This window comes from Anabas testudineus, chromosome 3 (genome assembly GCF_900324465.2).
Source record: "Anabas testudineus chromosome 3, fAnaTes1.2, whole genome shotgun sequence".
NCBI classification, from domain to species: Eukaryota; Metazoa; Chordata; class Actinopteri; order Anabantiformes; family Anabantidae; genus Anabas; species Anabas testudineus.
Window position 1 is genome coordinate 16,000,638 of NC_046612.1, and position 16,971 is coordinate 16,017,608.

A 16,971-nucleotide genomic window follows, 5' to 3' on the forward strand; every position below is an offset into this window, starting at 1 on the left:
GTGTGGTCGGAGGCCGGCTGCCGTCGCCACAGCGCAAAGGAGACAAAAATGGCGGACATCAGGAAAATCTGTCCGGAGTCTTTGCTCTGCTGTGTCAAGTGTTCGCGAAAGCCGCTGTTTCAGGGAAAGCTTTTCATCCTTCTGTGCATACTTATAGTGGATTCCGGAGGAGCCACGACCCACTGGGTTGTTACAGAGGATGGAAAAATACAACAACAAGTATGACAGTTAACTAGCTAGCTCATTACCCTGCTAACGTCTGATGGCTAGCCCGAAAAGCTAGCTGTTGAATATTTTTTAAAACATCAGCATCGTTGTGGTTTGTTGACGTGATTTTATTATTTTATTTAAACTCACGAAGACCTGTTTGCCAACTTAGGTAATGTTTTATTACGTTATAACAACGTTGTTTGGCTACCTCGGTTAGCTTAAACCCGCTAACGTTACCTTAAAACTGACGTTATCGTGAACGATAGGTGTTTGAGGTCGAGATAAAACACTTAAGGTACATGTCGACGTCCGCGCTGGAAACAATTTATTTCAGTTGTAAGTGCGGTTGTTAAGTGTCAGCTGGCACTAAACTAATTTAGAAGTAAATATTGCGATTATGTGACAGGATTGGGGGCTTTAATAAGCAGCATCTGAAATTAAAGTTAAAGTCCCAAAGCAAACTGACGTTCGCATCTGTTTGGGACTCGTCAGAGCTTACTTGAATAATCACCTCACTGTTTGTGTTTCAGGTTGATTCCCCATTAAATCTAAAGCATCCGCATGACGTTGTCATCTTCATGAGGCAAGAGACTCGTGTTAACTACCTCAAGAAGCTTGAGGTGTGTGGGTTTGTTTTGTCATGATGATGAGCAAAGGTTGTGTCAAAGTGTGTTTCTCAGATTCATTTGAATTTGGGCAGAACTTATTCAGTTTTGTTGGAAGAAGGGTTCACTTGTATATATGCACTCTATCATTACCTTATCCAATGCTTAGGATCACATATTCTTTCATCCGTCTGTTGTTTTGCACATATTCACCCTGACTGCTTGATTGTCCTTGATGATTTTTGAGCAGAAGCAGCTAGTTGCACAGAAGATACACATTGAGGAAAATGAGGATAGAGACACAGGGCTGGAGCAGAGACACTACAAAGAGGATGCAGACTGTGTCATGGCTAAGGTACCTCTAGGGGATCTGGACCTATATGATGGCACTTATATTTCTTTGGAAAGCAAAGACATCAGGTAAGCTCTCCTCAGTAAAGCCGGTCAACATTCTTATTTCTACAGTATTTCTGTAAAGTACCATTACCATTTTAAGTCATGCACATTCAAATTGTGAATGCATTGTTTTACACATACATGTGTCTAGTATCTCTTTATGATTATGGTGAAATTATTACAGTTGTTATTTAAAGTGAATGTCCCCCTCTGTTCTTTGTAGCCCAGAGGACTATGTGGATTCCCAGTCAGCTCTTCCCCCAGACCTAGAAAAGCCTGACTGTGCAAAAGTGTTTGAACTACCTTATAGCATCCATGCCTTCCAACATCTTAGGGTGAGTAGAGGTCAAACCTGTCAATAGATGGTTCAGGAAACTATTTTGATAATTCTTGTTAGGGTCACCTCTTGGATACATTTTCATATTGTCAGCATAAAAAAGGAAACCCTCTACCGTGTCTCTACCCTGGTTGAAACTACAGTTCTGATGTCTTAACACCTCCACTTACTCACTTTATCTTTTATAGTGCATTGACCAGTAGATCAGTAGAGAGAAATGTACGCCTTTGTGTACAACAAAGTTATTATTGATTGATTAACTGTTTGACAAAAATGAAAACTGTTATTCTGCTGATGTATAAGATGGCCTAAGGCAACAGAGGAATGTGCTTGTAAATGCATAAAATAGGTACTGGCTGTGTCATCTACCTGCTGCTCTGAGTCTGACTGGGGCAAAGCTGTCTCCATCCCTTTCCTCCCTGGTGCAGCTCTCTCTCTCTTGCCCTGTTCTGCAGGCTGTGTTTCTCCTCTCTGATATAGACCATCCCCAGACTGCTGTTGATTGGTGTTTCTGTCACAGGATGGGTTGCTGTTATACAAGCTTATAACTGGACATGAATGTTAAGTGGTAGCAATTAGTGGCTATGTTTACTCAAGTTTAAGCTAGCATTTGGCTAACTGGGTGTCTCACCTTGTTTTCCATTAATACCTGATGGGTAAAAAAATAAAAACATTTAAACCACAGAAATTGTCCGTCTAGCTCATGAGCAGAAACTGTGTAATAAACATTAGTAATGCTCCTATATGTCAAGGCAAGGCTAGAACAACATATGGACGTAATCAATTACTTTGATTACGTCCATATGTTGACTTTTGTAGAATGTGTTAATGTGTCCCAGTGTTTTCAATTATCCCAAATTATGGCAGCTTTCACTCTGCAGCATGCTGAACAGTAGTAAAAAGAGTGTGAACCTTTAAACGGAGACCTAATACTATAGTTAATTAATGTCAGTGTCTGGTCGTGCAGTCGCAATCTATATAACAATTTATGTTAATAACTTAATTAGGAATGAATTAATATTAAATAAATATATATTGTGCTTTGATATACCTATGCTATCTTACATTGCACAACACTGCTATCATTTTTGGTTCTGCATTGTACATAATAGAAGCAGTAACTAACTACTTTTATTAGATTCTATTCTAAGACATTTGAAAGGACTTTGGTTGAGTAAGCAAATTCCAAACTGGATTCAGATGTGAAAAAATGTTGCTTAACATCCCTATTTATACCCTTAAGAAGGAAGAAGAAATGTTCCTGAAATCAGATTTCTCTTTTCTTCTTTCTTATTTGGAGCAAAGTGGTTCTTTATAATGCCCACAATATACATGAATCTAGACCATGCTGTGAACACTGTAGGGCCAAGTGGCTTTAAAAGTAAATAAAAGGAGTGTCAAAAACAAATGTAGGTGTGGTTCAGGAGATGAAACAAAAATGCCATTAGCCAAGCCCAAGTAAGCTTGCCATTTTCTGACTTTGCAGATATATAAATACCAAAGGTCATTAAGTCCAGCCAACCTTATTAAATAAACTTTTATGATCAATAACAGTTTTCTTAGGGGCATTATTTTCGTTAATGTCCCTAAGAGCTTAATCTAAATGTTAGACCAGACAGCAGCATGTTGAAAATTACAGAACTTAAAGAAAAACAGTTTGAGCAGTCCACAGCTCAGAGGTATTGGCTATAGATATTGTTTCTATAGCCAAAGCTTAGCTTTGCTTGCACTGTATCAGCAAGGTTGTTGACATCAAAATGTGCAAATGTATGATGTCAGACGTATCATGGCTCATACAGTTTCAATAAAAAGTAAAAGCATTGTAGTTTCCAGTTTTCTGCCTAAACAAATATTATTCCTGGACTATTCCAAAAGTCTCATTCATACTGTGCTTCATCTGCTGGACAAGCATCCTGATATTATCATGTAGGAAACCTTGATAATCTTGGGAAATAAATTTTCCCCTCTATGATAGCAAGCTGTCCAGGTCCAGAGACTTACAAATTTACCACAATTTATTGAGTCTTCCATTTTTGTCTTAACTTACTTAATTTGCTCAGCCCAATAAGTGATCACCACTCAATTATATTTATTTATATAAAGTTGCCAAGATGTTTTAAGGGTGTGCTGTGTGTGTGTTGTAAAATCATATAATACAATTTCAAATAATCAACTCTTGCTGTCTGCCTGTTCCAGGGTGTGCAGGAGAGGGCAAACTTGACCTCCCCACTTCTTTCTAAGGAGGATCCCATTTTTAGTTCACTGTCTCATAAGTTTGGTCGCAGTGTTGATGAGGTGGGACATCGTATTCATCAAGGTTTACTTAGGGTAAGAACTACCTTTATAACATTTTCCCACAAAATTGCATAAATATACTGCTGCAGCTCATTTCACATTTTTAGAGAAGCAACAGTTAGTGGTTAGTCATCAGTCTGTGTGTGTGTTTTTATGGTTGTGTTTTCCAGAACTCATCATCCTGGGTACTGTACAACATGGCATCATTTTATTGGCGTATGAAGAACGACCCTCAAAAGGCAGTGGACTGTGTTGTGCGATCTCTGCATTTCTCCCCAAGGTAATGTTTTGATTGTCAAAAAGCCTCTGCACTAATACAGATGTCGCTTCAAGTGTTGTTACCCTTATATCTCAGTGAAACAGTACTCGTCCAGGAAAGTGTTGAATGTAAAAGCTACTTTGTCATGCATCCCTGCATTTAATTCCTACTTAGTCTGCAAAGACCTTGTAAAATTGTGTTTTTACTTTTGAAGAGGAATGGTGTACTAATACAACTTCTTTAGCCACATCTTTAGACTCTTTTTTTTCCTTTGCTCAGAGATTTGATTTCCACATTGTCATGCTGTGTGTATATTGTGTTTGCAGGCAGCACAAGGATGTAGCCTTGGTCAACTTGGCAAACATCTTGCATCGTGCCCATTTCTCAGCTGATGCTGCAATTCTAGCCCATGCTGCACTGGACCTTACCTCAGATCTTTTCACCAGTCACTACACCTTAGGCAACATTTATGCTGTAAGTCAAACAGAAGCTGTTTAAAAGTGACTTCAGCTAGACTTACCATTTGTTTAACCATGTAAAATGTGATTCACTAAATGGTTGCAGCTATTGTTTGTTGCACTTTTTAGTATCCTCTAAACCTGTATAGTCCAGCAAGATTAAAACTTTCTGTCAGTAAGGTAATTATTTGTATGTGCTGATCTGATGAAATACATTTAAGTCTTATGTTTTCTACCATAAAAACCATTTTAAAGTAAAATTATTCAGTGTTGTGTTGGCATGTGTGAATGTATGTTTGAGTCCTCAGTGCTTTATTTCCAGTTGAAACAAATCAGTATGACCTCATCTGCATCCTCTGTTCAATCACTGTGTGACCAGATGCTTGGGGAATACAACCACTCAGTGCTGTGTTATGAGCAGGCACTTCAAGCCCAGCCAGGCTTTGAGCAAGCTTTGAGGAGGAAGCATGCTGTGCTCTGTCAGCAGAAGCTGGAGCAACGACTGGAAGCCCAGCACAGGTAGACAAGCACTGCAACACACATCAGGTAGTTTAGTACCAAGGAATTGCTGTTAACACTAAATGTTTTGGAGATGTAAGGTATTCACTATAAAGTATATTGATTGCAAGCAACTGAGAGACACAAACAATATCAAGTACACTACTGTTCAAAAGTTTAAATTCCATTATTTTCTGTGAAAACATACGTGTTTTCAGCTAACATAATTGAAACACACTTTTCAAAAGGTAGGCTTTAATATTCATAGATTTCAACCAACATAGTCATTAACAGCATAACAAGCAAAAACAAGGAAATTTCCACCAGACACCAGACTTTTTTAATGTTGGTGTATAAGCTTAGCAGTAAACTGTTGATCCTGTTTGAAGTCGTCTAAGAAGACACTCTAATGCAGTGTTTGCTGTGTTGCAATTGTACAGATACACATACTGTAGCAGAGGAAGACTTAATATTGATTGTATAGTATGTGATTGAAAGTGCACATACTGACAATAACACGTTTGTTCTGTCTTTATGGAATGAAAATTAGTGACAGCTGATTTCAGCTGCTCTTAGACATTCTTAGCAGCAAACAAGTAACCTACAGGTACAGCAGAATGCAGGGAAAAACATCCTCTGGTTAATTGAAGACGGATTACGTTGTTCTCAAAAAACAAGTGCTCAAATATACTTGGGCAGCCCACCCAAGTTGTAAATTGTTCTCTCTTCTCTCTGAACAGTAATTAGTGTCGGATTTCTTGAAATCATACAGTGGCTAGCAAGACAAATGCATTACTCAGTATCTGTTGGATGTTGAATAAATACAGTAAAAACCAATGTACTCTTCTCTTTAGGTATGTTATCAGTGCACTTGCATCACTCCACAGGTCAAAATATTTCACAGTGCTATTGCAGTCAGTGTTTTTATTCATGGTTGCAGAGTGGATGTTTTTGCAGATACTCTGCTATGGATTTCTGCCAACCGTGTTGTACTTCCGTCCTCATTTTTGCTGTATTTGTAGATCCCTGCAGCGGACGCTGAATGAACTGAAGGAGTACCAGAAGCAGCATGACCACTACCTTCGCCAGCAGGAGGCACTGGATAAACACAAGCTGCTGCAGGAAGAGCAGATCCTGCACAACATAATCCATGAGACCCAGATGGCCAAGGAAGCCCAACTTGGTACGATGCCATGCAGAAACTCACAATTCAGTTGATTTTAATTTTTTTTGTTCAGGATTGTGTATACAGCAAAATATATTTATAACTGAAGAAAAGCTATTTGATTCAGCTGGTAACAGAGAATGGATTTACTGTGAAAGTTATTACTTGACATATCCTATGCTAAAAAAATGTAGTTAAAAGAACAGACATTGTTTAACAGTTGTTCTGCAGTGAGTGTTTTAATTTTAAATGGTAAGTCTAGAAGAGTAATTGGCTTGACAGAACAGGAGTTGCTAAACTATTAAGAAAAATGTGATTGTATGGAATGCATATATTCACAAGTTTACTATGTTAGTTGGCAGAAAAGATGTGTTGTTTCATTAATCCAGTGTTAACCTTCATGCATATTGATACATACACATCCTGTGATTCTTCACCATAGAGCAACACCTGACTGTTGTATTTAATTTGTCCTCCAGGGAATCATCAGATGTGTCGCCTGGGTCAGCAGCAGCGCAGTCTCTACTGCCCCTATGACCTGCCTGTGCGCTATCATCGGGGAGATCTCTTTGAACATGTCCACTATGTCCAAGTAGGTTTCTATTACAATTCAGGATATTTATAGTAAGGGTAGTGTTCCCAGGATTTTTCCTGGGAACCTGTATTGGTGGATATTTATTAATAGAAGCAAGTAAAATGAAAAAATAAAAAGTTCTTCTCGTCTTCAGTTCTTTCTGTTTTTACACATTTTTTTTATAGTTTGGAGAGGAGATGTCAGTGGCACCCAGTGTGGCACTTGTCTCAGAGCGTAATTCAAACCAGACAGCAGCCAGCCCACAGCTCCATTCTTCTGTATCTGGAGACCAAGACCCTGCTGCTGCTCTCTGGGGCAACCAGCAGGATTATGCACAGGTTAGATGAGAAAACTGCATGCAAATACATTTTTTTGCAGGTCACCTTTGTGGCTTCATACTGATACTGATGTTAGAAGGACAAATTAAATTAAATTATTCAACAATGGTATTGTTTCGGAGAAGAAGAGTTATTAAAGTATGTTTTTATGTTAAAACATACAGAGGACGTTGTGGCCTCAGAGAACTGACTGCTCCCATGAGTACCCAAATGTTCCTCCTGCTCAGCTGCTGCCGACCTACCACCTTGCACCTGAAACACAGGGTCTCAGGTCAGTACACATTCCTGAATGGGGCCATTTTATGGGTACATGGTAGCAACATAGGTACATTTGACTTAAGTTTAAATGATCCTCAAAACTGCATCACACATCAAAGCAAAGAATACCAATTTGAATCTACTACTACAAAACTGAGCTTGTGTTTATACATGAAAGTGAAATATGTCTAATTATTTCTATTCAGCTCAGTGGCAAGTCTCCTCTATGCGGAGAGTAATCCTGCTCAGACAGTGACTCTGCCAGACTGTGGTCCTGTCCCCCAACCATATCCAGCCCTCCTGCCTGCTTCTCTTGAATGGTCGCTGGAGGAGAAGGAGCTGCCAGATCCCTTTTCCTCTCAGGTATCTGTTTGTTTACATGTATACATACAGGTGTCAGGTATCTGCCTGTTTATTTACATGTATACATAGGTGTCATTTGAATAGGAAAGTCATTGAGATACATGCATACCTTGTGCAGTACATTTACACAAATATTTTGCTCTTTGTGTATGTTTCTCTGCTTGAGTATTCTCTGTGTTATGTGGAACTGTACAGAGAAATGTGCAATTATAAATGTTACTGTATGTGATTTCAGCTACTTCAGGTGCGCAGTAAAGGATGGACACTGGAGCAGATCGGTACCAGAATAGCTCAAGCTATGAAACAAGTAAGAGAACTTTACGCTGCTTTTTTTATAGCTCAATATTCTGACAACTCAGTGGAAAAAGTCTTGGAAATCTAAATCTAGAGAGAGTAGAATGTAACATGTGTAGGTCTTTGAGTGATTGACTGTAATTTTAATGTTTACTGAGCAAATACTCACACACTAACTTCAGGTGTGAGTAAAGTCTCACATTTCATATTTGGGAATTCAATCACAAATCACTTGCCACTCTAAAGGGCCTCTAACTTAATCCTTCTTAAGTCATTCTTAGAGATAAAAGAAGTTTGTTTTCGTGTATATAGGCCACTATACCACGCTGGCAGGTCCACAATGAGGCAGCTCTATTCTGGCAAGCAAAAGGCAATGGCACCCGTACCCTGCAGTGCCTGCGCCAAGTGTTGAGTGCAGCACCACCATCTCACCGCCATTTGCCCCTCACCAACGCTGCTAACCTGCTGCTACACCACGGCTTGACTGCCCATGCACAAACACTGCTGGAGCAAGCATTGGCACTGAATGCGTCTGAGGTAAAGGCATGTTGGTAAATAACCTGCAGAGCTTTAATAGCAGGTTAAAGCTGAAACTAATGGTCAGTTTTTACTTACCCATCTGCTAATGTTTTCTTGTTTGTTCTGTTTCGGTTTTCCTTCCTCAGCCACACACCCTGCTCAGCCTGGTGAATGCGCAGTTGGCCCAGGGCAATGTGACAGGTGCTTTGGCCTTGTACCGCCACATTCTGGTGATGGCTCTTTCCTCTTCCTCTTCCTTCGCATCCTTTGCAGCTTGTGAACAATGTCGTACCATCCTACCTCTGCTGCGTTGTCTGCAGTTCTACCCCTCCCTTTACAACCTTTCCCACCGACAACCCTGCTCACGTGAGTAACTCAAACACATACGTATTGTTTTGTTGGATCTATTAAAATGGATTTCTACAAGAATTCACTTCCTTTAAAAGCATATTCCTTAATTTTCAAAAACAAAGTTTAACTAAACTATGAACTGCTATATAGATTCAGAACATCAGCAGTGATCTGGATTCATCAAATTAAACACGTGGGTCTTACACATCTTCAGTGTTTATTCTTGAAGCTTCAACAGAGCCTGTGAGAAACAAGTAGTATGTGAACACAGTCTGTACCTTCTTCTTTATTCATATCAGTGAAGAGAAAAATGCTTTGAAGTGGAGACATTTTGCCACTCAATTATTTAAACTGCAGAAAATAACTGATACCAAATTTAGAAAGGTCTATATTTTACTCTCTAAGCTAAATATTGCTCCTGTAAAGCAAACTGAGTACATGAGGTCACATAAGCGCTTATAAAACACATACCTACCTTAAGTTGGGGCAAAGGTTGAAAAATACATAAAATGACACCGACGTTTCCCACACGATGTTACGGTGTTTGCACTTCCTCCCACGTGTTTGATCCTTTTTAGAAGTTGTTTAAATGTTGCTGCAAAAATAATTTGGGCTCTCCATCTTTTGTCATGGTTGTGGAGATATTGAATGCATGGCCAACCATGCTACTACCATCATCCACTTACTATGTCTGAGTAACTTTAGACAATGAGTGTAGTCAGTGTATGGGCATAAGTTGAAATGACAGATTTATTTGTTACAAAAGAGGAAGAAGTGCCTTAGTAACATGTCTGTAATATTATGATTACTATAAATATGAGTGGAGTACTTGTTCAAACTGTTCAAAATGTGAGTGTTACAGAGAATACATGTAACATTTGTGTTTGTTCCACCTTTATTAATCAGTTTGATAATGATTACTTTTGTCTGAGTGCCACCTAGTAAGCATCAGCTGCCTCAGTTCTACTATCATGAAAAGGTTTTGCTTATAATTCTCCCTTGACTGTTGTTGATCCAGATGGTGCTGCCTGCATGACCGAGGAGGATCTTGGTATCCACCTAGAGGAATGGGAGGGCAGTGAGGAGAAGCAGGATGCACCATCTATTTCTTCGATGGAGGATTCCCTGCCTTTTGAAAGTAAGAATATAATTCAGTGACATTCAGTGGCAAAATAAAATTGTTCAGAAATGTACATTCTTAGCACACAGTTCCATGTGTGGCACATGAACATAAAACCTTTACAGTAAAACATACTTTACTTGGTTTATTCTGGTTTTGCTGCATTGTAGAGTAACTCACAGGCCAATGTTTGGCATTATAATCTAGTTCATGAGTCATGTAATAAAATAATGATCTGAAAATATATCTCAGGTGCACATTTTAACTTCCTGGTCCGGCTCTCGATTCCTTCACCCAGCCAGGCACAGTTGAAATAGCACTGTCCTTCAGAAACTGCCCAGGCACAATTTCTGCTGCATGCTGGGGCAGATTGTAAACAAAGTCATCTGTGAAGTGCAATCAACAAACAATTCTCAAAGTTTGTTGTTGGCCTGTAACTGTACCCATTGTTGTTTCATGGTTTTGTCGTTGGGGAAATTTAATGTTTCTTCACTCTCAAAAAACACTTTATGCAAGACGTATTGACCTCTGCACAAAATCTCGAACCACAGGCAGGTAACCTGAGAGGCCAGACAGGATGGTGTACTTCTAAGAGTCTAAAACAGATGGATACACACGGGCTTCTAAAACTCTTTGTCAAACATTTTAGCATTTAGAAAAACGAAAGAAGGAAGCAAGTAGCCAGACTGAAACCTGGGTGTTTGTTTCACACCAGCCAGTATGCAAAAACACATTCACCTCAAGCCTAGGCCTCTGTGTGTGACTGTGTGTAACTTGGGCACACAACTTCACACAAGTATATACTGCATTTATGTTGTGACATACATCTCCTCTAGGTAATGACTAGATAAGTTCAGGGTTGCACTATCACTCAATTCTACTCTGATTTTTTTCTTTTGTTCATACCTGACATCGCCCAACAACCCACTCCGACTTTTAGAAGTTATCTTGGACAGCAATGGTTCAGGTCAAGCATCTGGACAGACGCAGGTTCCTTCATCTTCCTCAGCATCAGCTAAAATGACCACCCCATTGGAAGGTGGAGGAGTGGAAGGGGAGGAGGAGTGGCAGCTGAAGGAGGACCTCATGGGAGCATTTGAGGGAGCACTGGATGTTGGAGGCAAACGTGGGGATTTGCGAGGTATCCGGGTGTTAAAGAATGACCGCTCCATGGGATCTCGTGCTGGTGGTGGATCCTGCTTTGGAAACTGTGAGGATGATGAGGGAGCAGAGTGGGTAAGTGTGAAAGCTTCTTCAGTAGAACTGAGTTTGAGTAATAATCACTGAACTCCGGTAGATAGGTGACGCTGATGCAAACGAACTGAGTGGGGAAAAAAATTGACAAAATCTTTTTCTTGTTGTTATCAGATCACCTTCCAGGTAAAACGAGTCAGAAAGGCTAAAGTGGATGGGATAGAAAGTGTTTCTAGCTCTGATGACAGCCAGAACGGGGAGTCACTGCCTGGTGGACACTCTGTCTTGGAGATCAGTGGGCCAACCATCCCATCACCTGGACCTTCAGGTACCATATACACCTGCATTTTACACAGAAAACCACTGAGGTGATATTTCACCAAACTGAAAAAAAATCTCCTTATGGTGTTGTGCTTATGGGCAGGTTGCTGGAGAGACTACACAAGTCTTGGTTGGCCCGGGCCTGAGGAATGCCAGCGAACCAGAAGGGTGGACCTCACCACTGTAGCTAGCACCTGGTTGGCTGTCTCTGCTAAGAACATTGAGTAAGATTGTCATTGGTGTAATTATAATTACACTTTTGTGTTATGTTGTGTTATATTTTAGCCAGTCAGTCCAAAAAGAGGTCATGTATATTAATTATAAATGTAGTTATTACTTGAACTTTGACCATGTTCGTACTTTCAGTTTTAGCAGTGGTCATTTGTCAGTGTGTGATAATCTTGACTTGAGAATATCTCTCTGATAAGTCTTTGAGATGTGTAACATGTTTTTTATTTAAAGTTTAAGTGTGTGTTGTGTTGTTTGTGTGAAACAGAGAGCAGGTTCAGGAAAACAAAGGAAGAAACACAGACATTGCTGCCTCATTGACATTTTGCACCACAGCACATGGTATTTTATGTTTCGTTTTATGTTGTCTCTTTGTGCTCTCTTTGCAGCATCACAGAGCACATAGACTTTGCCACGCCACTCCAGGAGCCAGCTGCTGAACCTTTATGCAATGCCAACCTAGCTGCCAGTATGCACACACTTGACCACCTGGCAGGCGTGGCCAATCGTGCTGCGATCCACTACACTGGAGAAAGCCAACTGCGCGAGGTAGGCTGAGGCAGAAGCTGAGTAAACAAGAATTAACTTGTACCACTCCCTTTCTAACCTTTCCTTTTCTTATCTAAGAAGCAAGAACTGAAAAAGAAACTAATTGTGTTGATTAGGAAAAGAGGAACAGAATAACGATAAGCTGTTGTTAGTTGATGAAAACTAATGTCAAAGACAGTTTCACAGGTGTACTTCCTTACAACATGCATGGGGGGATGAGTGTAAACATCAAACTAAATCTACTACAGAATGACTTCAGAGATGGACAGAAAATCCATCTAGTCAGAAGGCAGACCTTCACCCAATATATGCTGTAGAATGGCCTCAAGTGAGCACTTCACACCAGATGTCCTGAGAGTACGTCTGATCTGGTCCAACATTCCTCCTGGATGTTGTGCAGGTCTTATCCACAGCTACAAAAAGCACAAGCTGGAGGTTATTGCTGCCAAAGGTGGTTCGACATTTCGTTCGTCATTAACCACCACCTCCATCATTCTGTGTGTTTAATGTGTGTGTTCAATAAAGACATAAAATATCATAACTGTTTCTCTTATCAGCTTAAATATTACTGATGAGAAAATACATGATCAGTCAGCTCTGTTGTATTTAAACACTCAAGTAGTTAAACACTGTACAAATATATAATAAAATGACATAATTGACAGCCAGTCTAAATAATCCACATACATAACCCCACTTTTTGTTATTGTCTCACGTCTCTTCTTGTCCTAACACACAGGTCCTGCAGAACCTCGGCAAAGACAAGTTTCCTCCTCAATCCTTTGAGCAAGTGGGCACACGTATTGCGAAAGTCCTGGAGAAGGTATTAACTGAATATACATCAGCAAAAAGAAAAACTGATACTCACTAGTTTGCTGGGTCAGAGTAAAAACAGTTTCACCTGTGTTCTTACAGTTTAGTACATGTGTTATCATGTTTATGTGCAAATTTAAAGGGTCATAAACTAGGTGTTCAGTCTGAACACAATCTGACAAACACAAACACTCCACTGTGAAACTCACTGTTGTCTGGCTGGTCTTTATGAATTAATGATTCATGCTGATAACAAATGCCAAGATCACTCAACATTTACATTTTAAACATTAATTTTTCCTCTTCCCTAATCCTTGAAACTGTAGAATCAGACATCATGGGTATTATCCAGCATGGCTGCACTGTACTGGAGGGTGAAAGGTCAAGGCAAGAGAGCCATTGACTGCCTACGACAGGCCCTCAACTACGCCCCCCATCACATGAAGGCAAGTTTTGCCTGGTGTTTTAATTTTATTAACAAATTGTCTCGAACATGAATAAATCCCTTTTTTTTCTTCCCTCCTCGATGGTGAACCAGGATGTGCCCCTCATCAGCTTGGCCAACATCTTCCAAAATGCTCGTCTATGGGAAGACGCACTCACAGTCGCCCGTATGGCAGTAGAAATCGCCCCACATTTCGTCGTGAACCACTTTACCCTCGCCAACATTTACATAGCAATGGTAATGGCTGTGATGACACTTTGTTCTACAGTTTACTCATTAGTTAGTTTCTTTTGTAGTCACATGACCTCAGAAAGTCAAAGCATTTCATAAACATCAGTGGAAGTTGTGTCCTCCTGATGACGTGGTTGTGTTTTTGACTACAGGAGGAGTTTGAGAAGGCCATGCACTGGTACGAGTCTACTTTGAAGCTGCAGCCGGAGTTTGCCCCTGCTAAAGATCGACTGAGAACCATTCAGTGTTACCTTCTCACCAAGAGGGAACGCCGCCAGCCCTAAACCTCTCTTCCATCATGCACACACACAGATGAAGAGAATTCAGACACTCAGACATACATATAAACTCACCTAAAGACAGATAATTTGGCTAAATTAAAAGTGGGAGAAACTCAAATGCGTTTTTTATTTATTTTTTTTTTTTTGTAGGTTTGCTTGACTTGCAAAAATGAAAGGGGTTTAAAATAATAATGCTATCAAGCTCCATTTAATTCTTCTGGGATATTGTGACATCTTGAGCATTTAATTAATTTGAATTGAACAATATAAGCCCTCATTGTTTCTGCTTCATGAAATGAATGGGAATTCTAAGTTTGCACTTCTTTTTTTTTTTTTTTTTTTTTTTTTATCATTCCTATTTATATGGGACCTACAAACTGTTTGATTATGCTCCAAGCTAATTTAAATACAAAAGAGAAGATTAAAATGCTATTTCATGTGCTTCTTAACTTATGGAAGTCATCAGGCTGAAAACAGATTTGCCTTTGACCATCTATTAAAAATATTCAAAAGTGGAGTCTGTATTAAATGTACAGTATTAAAGACAATGTGTGGATTGTATCATTTCAGTCTGCATCAGTTCTTTGGGGATTAAATTAAATAACATTTAGACATTTAACTTTTCTCTATTATCACTATACAGCCCCGATAGAAGATTATCAGTCTGACTGTGTTATTTTTCTAGTAAGGACGTTTTAAAAGCAGTCTAAAGGTGGCACTGTCTCACCTATGAAGACGCTAATTCATACAACTCCCCCAAACTCTCCCTCTCTGGATTATACACAGATGCATTCAGTATTTAGTTAAAACTCTACTGTGTGATCAAAAGCAAAACAGTTATCTATAGCTTGAAATATTATTTTAGGACAACCAAAGTCCAAATGAATAACCAGTATGTTGTAAGACTAGTCGTTGATTGTGACTTTCCACACAGCAGATTGCTCTTCTCACCAGGACATGTAATGTTCCACTTTATATGTTTTTTTTATTTTATTTATTTGCTTGAAGAAAAAGTATTATAGTAAGTGTTATGAGGCAAATATGATGACCTTAAATAGACATAATTTTCACATCCACACTTCAGGTCATTAGAAAAAAATAACACATTCTTTTATTTTGTTTACAGTACACCTTGATCTCAGTTTAGAATCTAGTAACATCACATTTCGGGGGTGAATAAATATTGAGATGTTGAATTTGTAACTGCACAGAGCAACGAGTGCACGTTGCTACAGCAATTTCAAGAACAAAAGGCTTTGTTCGCGGTTTGTTACACCGTGATATAGAATGAACATTTTACTAATCATCAGACGTTTTTTTATTAATCAAAGAAAAATATTGTTTGGAGACCAGAAGAATCAGATTTAAAGGTAGAAGATAGAAGTCTTTAACAGCAGGTCCTAGTTTTCATCAGAAGTCAGTAAACAATCATTCTAGACTTCAGAAGCTTCAGAATTTGGCAACAAGAACCCTGAAAGTGGTCATTCTTTAGTTGCAAATAGCAGTTTACTTAGTAAAATGTGTAAAACAATAAACATGGGAACTATAAATGAAAAGCTAGCAGTTCAGAGGCGTTCGTGATGCAGCATGGAGCATCAACATTGCATCACAACAGTGCATCCATTCACACGCACACACACACACAAAAAAAGTGCATCCACATAGAACCTGTGTGAAACAGCACTTTTTTTTTCTGCAGCCGTTTTTTTTTTTTTTTTTCTCCCTTTTTAATTACAAGATCTAAAAATGGCACAAGCGCAGCCTGCTATATTTAGATCTCTGTAAAGCAACAAGATGGTTGCAGAGGAGCTGAAGTGTTTGCACAGACTCATAGAACTACAAGCACAACACATGAGAGGGCAAATCTGCAGCTCCCGCCCCTCTCCCTCAGAGTCACTGCTAATGGAGATTATTTATTGTTGGGCTCTCGCTCTATTCCTGTGTGTCCACTCCCCGCTCTGTTTTAGAATGTTTCTCAATGAATAATTGACTGGAGTGGTATTTTTGACAAGGCCTGTCTTGGGTGCAGCATATAAATAGCTCATGTGCAGCAAAGCGTGTATGGATTTGTCAGGGGCATTAGGCATAGGAGTAGGAGCCCTGTTATGTAATAGGCATGTGAGTTGGCACACCAGAGACACTGCATTGAATGGGTATGTGTGTGTGTGTGTGTGTGTGTTTGTGACGCTCTGTACCCATTGAGTGTTTTCAGAGTGATAGTATACTCGCTGGGAGTCGTGTGTTAAGTCAGTTGCAGCTGAGGCAGCTGATTTTGTTACTGCATTAGTTAAACACAAACTTCCGCGCACTGTTTATACATTTAAATGATCAATTAAAGCAAAGGTTTATACATGATGTACACAAATGAGCAGTCGAGTCGTCTTCATCGTCTCATTGAGCACATTGGCCTTGAGTTGAATGTATAGTATCCATGTATTTTACTCATATAGTTTGAATACTATGATATATGATATTTTCTGTACTGATATGACATCAGTACAGAAAATATCAGTGTCAACCCCCCTGATTGTATTATATAATAAAATGTGGCACTAATCCGCTAATCATACACTTATCAGTTGCATGTTACTGTAATAGGCTCATGTTTTAACAGATGTTTTATTTTTGTGCTACACCGGGGTGTTATAAGTGATAACGTTGCTATTGAAGACTGCACCCGTCTATTTGCGTGCATGTCAAACGCGCTGCTAAATAGATTTTGGGTTGCAGAACATTGGAACAATTGGCAGTGTTTGGAGATTCTCACTTGTTCTGATGCCAAACTTTTGATGTGTAGCTCCATGTTGAAATTTGTTATTGCACCTCACAGTATGTAGATATATTTGGCTCACCGCTGCTGAATATAGTA

General features: G+C 39.4%; 1 protein-coding gene across 1 annotated transcript; it reads left to right on the top strand.

The window, feature by feature from the left end:
* Positions 1 to 9: 9 nt before the first annotated feature.
* ttc17 (tetratricopeptide repeat domain 17) lies at positions 10 to 14,663 on the top strand. The gene is made up of 25 exons (XM_026377766.1): positions 10 to 219; positions 741 to 830; positions 1,066 to 1,235; positions 1,435 to 1,546; positions 3,745 to 3,876; positions 4,014 to 4,123; positions 4,429 to 4,576; positions 4,940 to 5,079; positions 6,081 to 6,241; positions 6,703 to 6,815; positions 6,983 to 7,135; positions 7,300 to 7,406; positions 7,600 to 7,756; positions 7,992 to 8,063; positions 8,363 to 8,587; positions 8,716 to 8,935; positions 9,939 to 10,058; positions 10,981 to 11,276; positions 11,409 to 11,562; positions 11,659 to 11,779; positions 12,173 to 12,332; positions 13,072 to 13,155; positions 13,472 to 13,591; positions 13,684 to 13,827; positions 13,974 to 14,663. The coding sequence occupies exons 1-25, from the start codon at positions 49 to 51 to the stop codon at positions 14,103 to 14,105; spliced, it is 3,612 nt and encodes a 1,203-aa protein (XP_026233551.1). The 5' UTR covers positions 10 to 48; the 3' UTR covers positions 14,106 to 14,663.
* The last annotated feature ends 2,308 nt before the right edge of the window (positions 14,664 to 16,971 follow it).